This window comes from Egretta garzetta, unplaced genomic scaffold (assembly GCF_000687185.1).
Source record: "Egretta garzetta isolate BGI_Z169 unplaced genomic scaffold, ASM68718v1 scaffold656, whole genome shotgun sequence".
Taxonomy (NCBI): Eukaryota; Metazoa; Chordata; class Aves; order Pelecaniformes; family Ardeidae; genus Egretta; species Egretta garzetta.
This window is the reverse complement of record NW_009259968.1, coordinates 1,099,463-1,110,795: the sequence shown is the minus strand read 5'-3', so window position 1 is coordinate 1,110,795 and position 11,333 is coordinate 1,099,463. Positions and strand designations below refer to the sequence as shown.

Sequence of the window (11,333 nt, the reverse complement as noted above, 5' to 3'; positions counted from 1 at the left end):
GCAGACTACAAGGAGTATGTCCAGGCAAGCAATCGCTCTCTGCTTTTACAGGGGAGAAAAGCGAGTCATACTAATGACTCTTCTTTTGTTCAGGAATTATTTTTGCTCAGGCAACAATATCCTTCTCACTCTGCAAAGAAAAAAGGGTGAGAGCTGGAGAGCAAAAGAGGCGGCAGATAATGTCGCGTGAGCATTGCAGCCCGCAGTGCTGCCTCCAGCACGAATGCTGCTGCCTCAAATAAGCCTGGGCTCCTCCTTGGGCGTCTGGGTGGTAACATCGTGTACAGCCATCCTACTTCAGGCATACGGATGATAACCCGTGTGTCGTCTCGTCTCATAGCAGGCAGTCCTGCCAAAATTCAGCAGAGCAATGTGAAACAGCCTCTCTTCTCGTCCACAAGCTGAGATAAATCAGGAGGGATGGATGTGCCATATATACAGAACCCACTCAGCCGAAAGAAGTGAGAGCAAGGAAAGGATTTTATCCTGGCAGGGTGGATATTTTTGCATCTGAATAAAACGAGGTATTTATAGCATTTACTGACACAATTTTTATTTACTGTAGTTTGAACCAGTGTTCAAACCATTTTTTCCTGAGCCAACAGAAGGGAATTTTTGGAGAGCTAGAGGACAAGGTAACTTTCCAAAATCAAACCTGGATTCTGCAGAAGAGTGGGAGGAGGGATCTTCTGTCTGCAGTGGTGCCTGTAATGTCAGAGAGAGAACACAGGTTTACTCTTAACAGTTTCATCTATCAATACATCTGAACACAGTTATTATCATCGTGAGTTACTGTGTAATTACCATCGCTCCCAACAGAGTTCCCGTTTCACTGCTGTTTAATTATGTGCATTATTTCAGCGTAACTATGCAATTTAACTCATGTCACTTGGAAATACATGTTCTGGGCGAGGCAGTGTCATAACACAAGAAGCTTCATAGCCAGGATATGGTTCCTGGGAAAGTACACAGTCATTTGTTGGTGTAGCCTACCACTGTCTTTTGGAAGTATCATACAGACACAGTAGTTCATACCTTGGTCATTTAAGGTAGGTGCCTGAAATAGTTGCGAATATCCTTCGTGTGGCAGAGTCTGAAGAAACTTTAGTGCCAACAGAAGCGGGAGGGTAAAGATGTTTAGTAAGTTCTTCCCCTTGGATCCAGCTACAGTAAGCATATGCATTTGTTGCCAACCTAAGGGCCTTTTCCAGGGAATATTTCTAAATAAATCTCAGTTCTGGGGATCACTGCTTACCTCTTGTATGTGTTTTGCTGAGGATTGTTTTCATGTAACAGCCATGATTTTAGGGTCATGGCAGCTAATACAGTTTTGACCTGTTTGTTAAAGACTTCATCTGCTAAAAAAAAAAGGAGGAATGTGAAGTTTAACAGCTTCTGTAATTTCTGAGCCAGAAAGATTCTCTTGTGCTATTTCTTGCCGTTTTCCTACACTATGAGTTTAATAAAACACCCCACAAAACTCTCACCTAAGGAAAGCTCACTACCTGAGGTGCATTCAAATAAACATTTTCCGAGCGTTATTCTGAGGAGGAGGGGCCCAGTGGCTGAGATGTGGTCCTAGCCCCTTCAGGGAGAGACTTGAGACACACTCACTGAGACAGGCCTGTCTGGCAGCTGCTCAAGCCGGGGGCTCTCTCACAATCCGAGCAGCATTTATCCCAAGCGTGCTTAGGGAGTCGGGTATGTTTGTACATGTGCTTTCAAATTCCTAAGGGCCCGTTTCTTGGTGTTGGAGGTGGGAAACAGGGCAGTTTCAGAACAAGATCTAAAAAATTTGGCTTTTGGAAACAATTTAGGAAAAAATTTGACCTCGAAAGAGCAAGAGTCTTGGTAAAAGGTAGAAGCCGCTATCAGAGCCATCAGTACTTGGCATGGGAAGCTGGGAAACAGAGGCGTCAAGGTGACATCTTGCAAAAAGTGACAATGCTATATTAGCACGCAGCATGTCCTAGGATGCATGTTACTGAAGGGTATTCAAGTACGTATAAGCATATTTTATTATGGAATAGTAACAGAATGAATATACTGAGAGGAATGGATGATATCAGCATGTGCCTGAGATACCACAATATCCTGTCAGCGATAAGCTGGAAACCTTGCTTTGTGTGAAGGTCATAACTTATACCAGTGCTACAGCAGAACCAATCAAGAGAAGAAGTATGAACAAGATGTGATGGATGTAAAGGATGCATTTATATATTCATAGCAAGAAATCCATTAAACAAAATGGAAAATTGCACACTGCGAACATGATGACGCATTGCCCTAAAGAAATAGATAACAGCCACCAGCCTGGAAGACAAAGCTAGCAAAATATTCTGACTGAAAGACGTAAAAAATGGTATAGAAGTAAAAAATGGTATAGAAGTAAAATATTATGGAAAATGGTATCTAAAATTTTAAAATATTCAAAAGAAGCTGCATGTTTCTTTAGCTTGATCTTGGTATATATACAGGCAGAGTTTCTCCCATAGGGAAAAGAGGAAACTTTGAATACGACATTGCAATAAAGATTATATTCAACATGTAAAATGAAACTCAAAAATGAACACCACCTTTCTGGGGCATGATGAATTGTATGTTAAAGTTTAAAAGGCGTAATATACTAGACAAAATAGATGAATCCTGAAAGAGATTCATGTACTTTGGTTTCACTGTAATTTTCTTTTTACAGACTTTGAAATCATTACTTGTAATGTAGTATTTACTGAGATGAAGGAGAATAGAATCTGGACTTCCCTTATTTTATTGCAAACTATGTGGTATTTTAATATTTCTAATAATGTGAAGTGTTCACAGAGAGAAGATCTAGTTTAAGAAGTTTTGGGTTAGGAAGATGAGTCTAAAAGAGGATGTTCAGTATTAACATTTACCATATTGCTTACTGCCACCAGAAGATCTGAGTACTCTTAAACAGTGTTCTCTCTGAATAAAAGAGGTCATGAATTTGATCTAGGAAATTTGATAACATGTTTATTATACAAAAGACTCTTTATCTTTTTATTATTAATTTTTTATTATTAACTCTTAAGTATTCAGTTTAGACAGATAACATGGCAAGTCAAATGTGATATGAGATGAAGCCTTATGTCAGAATTATTCGCTCCTTTTTCTTTCTCTCTAATCAGGTATTTTTAGCCTTCTGAATGCTGGTGTTGCAAGGCACAATTCCTTTTGAGATGATCGCTGAACAGAAGATAACGATGTGGCTCTTCATCTATCATCTTATTACACCCTGTTTCGTCTTCTCCCTGGCAGGTAAAATGACCTCCCATGTTAATTCATTTGACTAACTGTTGTCAGTTTTATGCATTTCAAGGTCAATTATGCTATTTGCATGGCTTTAATTTATTTGTGCAGATACGATGAATTACTAAATGTGAATTATGAAGCTATAAGGATACATGTTTGCTACAATGGATGCCATAATTAAAAGCTTGACAAAATACAGATCTGGACTTCAGATTTGGTTTTGTGTGTTTTAATTTTTTCTCTAGATTACAAATATATATCAACCACCTATTTGTGCACAGATGATCAACATGAGGAGAAGAACAGAAATATGCCCACATGAAGAGGCACTAAACACAAAATTATATTATATAGACACCATCTAAAATTCATAAAATCAGCATCTTACCAGCGCAATACAGTGGTAGTTTTTGTAATACAGTGGGGCAATGCTGCATATACTGACTTTAATTAGAAATTACAAATGGAAAAAAATTTCATAAATAGAGATGGGACCATGAATATTAAAACTTTCAGGAGTCACATTTCTAATATCTGAAATTACAGAGATTTTTGTAAGTGAAATTTTGGTTCAGTTCTAAGAGATGGAAGGAGCTCTTTGGAATGTAAAAATTGAGAATTAAAATCTAGTTACTGTTACAGCTGTTCTGAACAACTTTCAGATTTGTAAAGCCTGTTTCAGAATTCCATGCCAGTTTAAATGAATGCTGTTTTTTAGCTGCTATCAATAAATAGATTGCCAGCATAAGTGAGCTTTTCTCAAGAAAGAAAACATTTTGCTTATGTACAGACTTCATGAACTGAGATCTGAGCATGTAAAAATCAGAATAATTAAGTTGTCTGTACATGAAATATTGACTGAGGTTTGAAAAGTGCAAATATTGTCTATTAATGATTTGGGTTTTTTCAAGGTAGGTTGTAGATCCTTCCCTACTTTGAGGAGAAAGTTACTCATAAAGTTAGTTCTACTGTGTTTCATAAAATATTCTTGTGTTTCTCTGGGTTCTCTATGTAATTGATGAGACACTAACTGAAACGGGCGGTTCATAGTCTTGCTTAACCTGTCCTACCATTTCAGGCATCTCCTCAATTTCACTGTCATGAAACCATATTGTTTATATTATTGAGTGAAAAACATCTAATTAATATTGCGAGGTAAGCTCATTGCCTTTAAGAAATTGCTCCATAGCTTGCAGCTTTTTGGTTTAGTGAGAACACTATTTTATTCTATAAAGGGTTTGAACTTAGTTCTTTACTCCATGTCTGAGTTTTCTGGAGATATACTGATACCTAATAAAAATCAAGGCCTTTAAAGTGTTGTGATCTTATGTTTATGATATATTTATTACGTGTTTCAAGGGCATTTTCTTTGTAAAGATATGAGGGTTGCTGGTGGCTCCAAAATTAAAAACTGAAATTCATCACTAATTTAACACCGGGCTTTTTCTGAAAAAAAAAAAAAAAAAAGGAACTACCATTAGTAGTGTTACAAATGTGATTTCGCTCTGGACATGGTGACATCAAACAAAGTCACCAGCTGCAGCATCCAAGCAAGTGCTGGACATTGGTTGATAAAAGACAGTCAATCACTGAGAACAAACGTTAGGTTATTTTCTTGATGGACAAGGCCAGATGATTAATGCTATTACCTGTGCATTATGCACATTGCAGTTGTGCCCAGAAACAAGAAATCTTGGCAACAGAATGAACCTCCTGGCGGGTGCCTTAGATTGCCATGGGAAGATTGTGTGCTACGAGTGTCATGAGTAAGTGACATAGGAAGAACAAAAATGGGTATGATGATATTGCATGCAGTTAGAGTATGCATTGATATAGACATAGCAATGTTCATTTGATCTTTCACTTGACTGTAACTGGCTATGTTAGGATGTGATTCCTGTAAGAAGAACAGGAGACACTGATGTGTAGGGTTTTGAATGCGGCCAGGTTCTAGTAGTGCTGTTTCCAGTTCAGACAAACTGCATAACTTATCTTCTGTTATGGAATAAATCCAGGACTTGCTTGTATTTTTCATCAAAAGCCAAAGGTGAGAGCTACCACCATCTCTAAAGATATGGCACCATCCTCCAATGTGGAAGATTTGTAGTCTTATACAATGTTATTTCCAGTGCATTATTGCAAGGCTGAGTAGCATACACGCTCCGCTCTTGGACCTGCTCTACTTTGCATAAATAATTAAATACCCATTTGAATTGAGAGAAAGTCTGCTTCTGTCAGCTAGGTATTAGGGCGCAGTTTGGGATTATATAAATCTGATGTTGCAGTCTTTGCTCTGTCCCAGCACTTGCATCTTTCTGGAGGGTTTCTCATTGCAAATGGGCGCTAGAGATGCTGGCAGTTAGTCTTAGCAAATTTTCCTGTCAATGTATTTCTTGGCAATGGAAATGTTATGGAAACTAGAAAATAAGTAGCTGCAGTAACCAAGATAAAATATAAGTGGTTGCTTGGGAGTTTTCACAGTATGGTTAAAAAGTGAAAGACAGATACTGTAGAAAAAGCATGAGCACAATTAGGGTGATCAGTTCAAGATGGAGGAGGTGTTCTTGCACACGTGATACTATCAAGGGGAGTGCCGGCAATGTCAACAGTAATGGAGAATGTGGGATGTTTTCTGAGTAAAGATCACGAGTTCTCATTTCAATAACAAGACAGACCAAGGACCAGAGTGAAGGGACAAGTATGCTGGGAGCAGAGGGTGAAAGCAGAATATTAAAAAGTTGCTTTAGCACTTTTTAACAAATACGGGGTTTCTTTGGAAGTATATTTGTCTCACCTTGCCTCCTGTGGTGCTGGACCCACAGGTCAAGGTGGTTTGACCATGTAAACTCTCTTTGGGCAAACCAATCTGTGACTCTGGCTCCACCAGTCAAGGCTTTAGCAACCCGTGGCTCCTAAACAGACCTACTATGTTAGCTGCTCTGGAGCCAGGAAACTGGTAGCCTCCCAGGGTCAATGTCCTGTGAGATGTCTCACCATATGGTCTGTCCCAAGTTCCACATTATCAAGAAGCCTGAAAGTATTGAGAATTCATGCTTTTGATTGAGCTTTGAGAGCTTCCAGGATTACCTGCTAGAAGTATTTGGGAAACAAGGAGCTAGGAAGCTGAAAACCTGAAAGCTGCACTGACTTGAAATTATCAGAATTTGGCCTGAAAAGGTGACAGTTATTGTGACACTCTGTAAGCTAAGGATTTTTACCTGTTTCCAAATAGATCTTTCCCTGCTACAGAAAATAAAATAGATTTTTTCTTCCCAAACTGACACACATATTTTTTAGAAATTTGGAGTTTGCCTTGGAATAACCCCCGTGATTTTTAGCCAGTTCTGTTTAGCAGTAATCACAGCAGAAGTTGAGAATTCTTACAATGACGGGCCATTTCCCATCAGTGGGGAATGTGCACTTACTTGACTGAAGGGACGCAAACATTACACGAATCAGTGCATCGGAAGCTTAGGCAGGGATCATCTTCTGCAATGAGACAGGGGCGATATTTATTTTTCCAGGTAAATTTAGTGCTTGAAATGTAGTCTTGCAGATATAAATTGATGAAAAAGCCGTAAGTAATCTGGTCTTTCACTTACTGATAGAACAGACAGTTATAATAAGGGTTGCTTTTCAGAGTGCACTTTGAGCAGTGCAAGGCAAATGAGAGCAGCAAATCACTCCTCAGGGAACATTGTGATGATTGTCAGTCCTCTGCCAAAAAAGTTATTTCATGCCTATTACTGGTAATATTTGACTCTTCTCCTCTTTCCCCTGACACCTGGGCTCTCGCCAACATACTTCTAAGTTGCCTCTGACTTCCTGTTAAATTGATATCCTGTTGCTAAGTCTGAATTTTAGACTTTCCTTTCATCTAGCGCATCCCATATAAATCAATGAACCAAAGTGTATCTTCACTTGGGATAATAACCTTGCACCAAAGAATTAAGAGTCTGTTTCAGCAACAGGCTTGTTTTGTTTCTTCCTCCAAAAGACTAATTAAAATCTGCAAAGGCCCTGTATTTTCTCGTGCTTAATGAATACTTGATTACATTTGGCTATAAGAGGAATCAATAGCAAAAAATGTTACTTTGTTCCTCTGAAAATTTGTTTCTAATCCTAGTGCAGAGCCAGGCAGTACCTGAGTTTGGGTCAGATCATCAGGCCTCAAAAGGCAGCTCCTCACTCTAGCGACTATTTTGGTTTGTGCAAAATGAGCCGATAGTCCATTTTTGATGTAAAGTGTCAAAAGCACTTCTGCTATTTAGGGAACATAATGCCTTATTTTCAAAAATCACGAGGACCCCAAGCTTCAGTGAAAGATGGTAAAGCCAGAAAGCCAGTAATACACAGGGTTCCTCAGGGCAGGGCAGTTATTTTTGTATGTACACGAGGATGCGATTAGACAGCGTGCTGAATTTCTGAGTACATTGCTGGTATTTCATACGCACTTGGAAGGCTTGTGTGGGGAGACTCTGCAGAGTAACCACTGCACTTTACCTTCATTCCTAATTGCTGAGCGCTGGCTTTCCCATGAGATCAGCACATCAGGCTCTTAAGTCACTTTTGAAGTAACACTTGTGTTTTTAAGAAAGAATCACCTAAATGATTTAAGTATCTGATAGGCAAATGTGGGTATGTTTAAAAGTACTGTAATAGGTATCATTTGGGATTCCTCTTGGCAGTGTGAGAAGACAAGCAAACTGTACCCTGTCATTCTTAGGCATAAGTGGAGAAACTTGCTTTGCCAAGGGTTGGAGCTTGAAACTTGCTGTAAAGGATAAACTACATAATTAACTACACAGCTCTTCAAGGACTTACTGGCACGTATACGATACTCTCCTGCTCTTTTCGGTCCAGAAAAGTAGAGGCAGCCTTCCCATAGACAATCTAACCCTTTCATGTAATGGGATGTGGGACTGCTTGAGCGGTTACTTTTTCTGTTTGAGTGCTGACAGGTTCTTGGAAACTGTGTCCCTTTAGCATCTTGCTGGCTTACACTGGTACCTCTTCTCCGTCAGGATGACAGAATCTTTTTAGACCACATAATGCTACAATCATAAATTTTGCGGACATGAACACGTTACTGCTTCAGCACATAAGCTTCCCATGAGTACCAAGTGCAACTTTTCCCACTTGGTTATGAAAGAAGTAAAAAAAAAATAAAAATCCAACCCTCAAACTTTAAATTATTTATAGCTTGGGTCTTCTCTGGAACAGTAGGTTCAAAAATACATGTTATGAACTGAGGGCCAGAATCTACATTATTTAAAGCTTTTTACCATGACATACAGCATTATTCACAATTGCTAAAGAGAGAGGTGCATTTTCTTCTAGAATATGAAGTGGACAAATGTACTTAATACCTGTTTACTGTGTCTGTCTTGTCCCTGCTTAGATCTTAGAAGACCATTTCATGCTACTGCAGAGTGTCTGACATTTCTAAATAAATAATCATAATGTGTTTTGTGATGGTAATGCTCAGAAACCTGGAAGTGTCTTTTTTAGCTTCCTGTGAGCCTGGTAGAGATCTTTTGGCTCATTCCCAGACCATCTTGTTTCTGAGCACAAGCTTCTCAGATACTAGTAGGTCCTCATTTCTGTGACATACTGAAAACAGTGCAAGATCTACTTCTAAATATCAAATGGTTTCTAGGCTTGCAATGCTGACACGGAGCCTGCCAACTTGGGGATAGTTAAGATAACGAATGAGTCCATGGCTCTTCTGTTCAGCTTCCATTAGCGCTCAAGGTTAATCTAGCCATGTGCTGTGTCAACAGATTTTTGTCCCTCTCTCATGTAAAAATATGTAACAGGATACAACAGTGTCATCACTGATGAGAGTGATACCAAATGACTGTGTGGAGCAGCCGCCTTTGGCAAGGGAAATAGAGGTGTACAGGAATCAGGAACAGAAAGAGAAGAAGAAGGCTCATTAGAAAAATAAAGATGCTAATTAAAATTATATTGTATCGGTGCACAGTGGGAGTGATGGGATCTGAAGGTTTTCCACCTGTTTTAGGTTCTTTCTGACACTGACCTTTGGAAAACTTCTCACTGTGTTTTGCTATTGATATTCACGTCAGTTTCTGGTGTTTTTAGAATACAGTTGATTCTTAATCCAGCAGAGGACTTGAACACTTGCTTAACATTGCGTTCATAAGTAAGCTGCTTAATTTGGCTCAACATATGTGCTTAAATTTTGTGATGGGTTGAGTTCCTGAAAGAATATGAGGCCTTTAATGATCTTAAATCAATGCTGTCTCATTATTATTTGCTTTAAGCAAACAGTATTACCATTTTACCCTTCTTAAAGATGAAGTTAAAGTTCTTAATATTTCCAGCAGAAGCTCTTGTACCATCTCTTAGTAATTACCATCTTCTGTTGGAAGTATATTTTCATTACAGTGAAATTATTAAGTGTTTATCCATCAGAAACTACTACTAACCTTCTTACAATTGTCTTCAAAATGAATCGATTTATTCACAGACATTCTGAAAGGAAAATTCATGCTGTTTTGCCTTTTCTTTTTTAAAGTAAAATGGTAATTTGTTTGTTAAGGTATGCAATCTGTGGGTCTTGAACACATTCAAAGCTTTCTCCCTTTATTTTTCAACACTCCCTTCTCGTATCTGGAGGTTTGGTCTTCTGGTCTTGGAGCTTGGGATTGTTTTACTATGGAATTAAATGCATGTACTGAAGTGTTTGCAGGGTTAGAGCCTTAGGATATATCCACTGTAGTTTCTGAACATATGGATTCATAGGCTTATATAGCCCCATGTGTTTTACTGCCAGCCCTTCACTGTATTTCAGTAATACCCATCATCATTTCCTCTGTTTGTTTTGCATATGGTACCTTACACACTAATGTTGTTCTGTTTGACACGTGCAAGTTGTTCCTCCTAGGTAAAGTGCCTTTTAAATGGTGCTGGATCTGGGAGCCCTTCCGGAAGCCTGAGTGCTCTAAGCACTGGTTAAGGGAATGCTTGCTCCATTTTGTTTAATCAGCTGTTTCCCTTGTTAAGATTCAATTACTTGCCTATTTTTTTGTGGCTTAATTTAAGGGTTTAGTGAGATTAAAGACACTTTAGGACAAATAAGGCGAATATACAAATGGACATCCATTAAAAATCTCTTGCACATGATTCACAGCATATGAATCATTCAAGTAAAGTGACTTGATCTTACATTTGACTTCCCATTAAATATACTTTCCCAATGAATTGCCACATAACTGTATATCCACCATTTCTGATTAATCACTTGAAATATAGACATTAGGAAAAACTTCTTCACTGAAAGGGTTGTCAGGCTCTGGAATGGGCTGCCCAGGGAGGTGGTCGAGTCCTCATCCCTGGAGGTATTTAAAAGAAGGATAGATGAGGTGCTTAGGGACATGATTTAGTGGTGGGATGGCAGGGTTAGGTTAAAGGTTGGACTTGATGATCTCAAAGGTCTTTTCCAACCAAAGTGATTCTATGATTCTATATATAACTTTTTAAAAACTTGATAAAGCATTAATAACTTTGTAAATAAGGAAAAAGTTAAAAGATTATTTTTACTCCTAAGTGAAGAATATTCCACATCTCCTGCATGAAATATAGATTATAACTACCCTATTAGCCAACATGAAAAGGTCTATCTTGTAAAGAACGTAGAAAATGAAGATGTGCTTGAAATCAGTATATCAAATTAGAAAGTGAGAGTAAATGTTAACTTATAACATTTTTGCTTATTCTCATACTAGCCATATGAAGACAGAATGATGCCAGGTGTCCTAACATGATTTAGTGACCTGTCTTTGAGAGACATGGTTGTAAAAGACTAACAGTAAGATTACAGTATACTATTCTCTTTGGGAATTTTCTGTTTTCTTCAACTTTTCTGTACTCAGATTAGATTGAGAATTGATTATACAAAATGTGAGAATGAGTATATTGAAAAGACAGGTATCAGCCTGTACAAATAATTGAATTAAATAAATTGCAGGCATGATCCATTTCAGGTTCCCTACAAAATAACGTCTCAGATCAGGTATAAAGTAACTCCCTTTGTT

The 11,333-nt window shown here is 38.3% G+C and overlaps 1 protein-coding gene across 1 annotated transcript in view; it reads left to right on the top strand.

Moving 5' to 3' along the window:
- Window positions 1-3,167: 3,167 nt before the first annotated feature.
- CNTN1 (contactin 1) overlaps window positions 3,168-11,333 on the top strand; it is an 88,158-nt gene continuing 79,992 nt past the window's right edge. Inside the window, exon 1 of the mRNA XM_035895771.1 lies at window positions 3,168-3,279. Coding sequence (XP_035751664.1) covers window positions 3,168-3,279 — 112 coding nt within the window. The remainder of the gene's footprint in view (window positions 3,280-11,333) is intronic.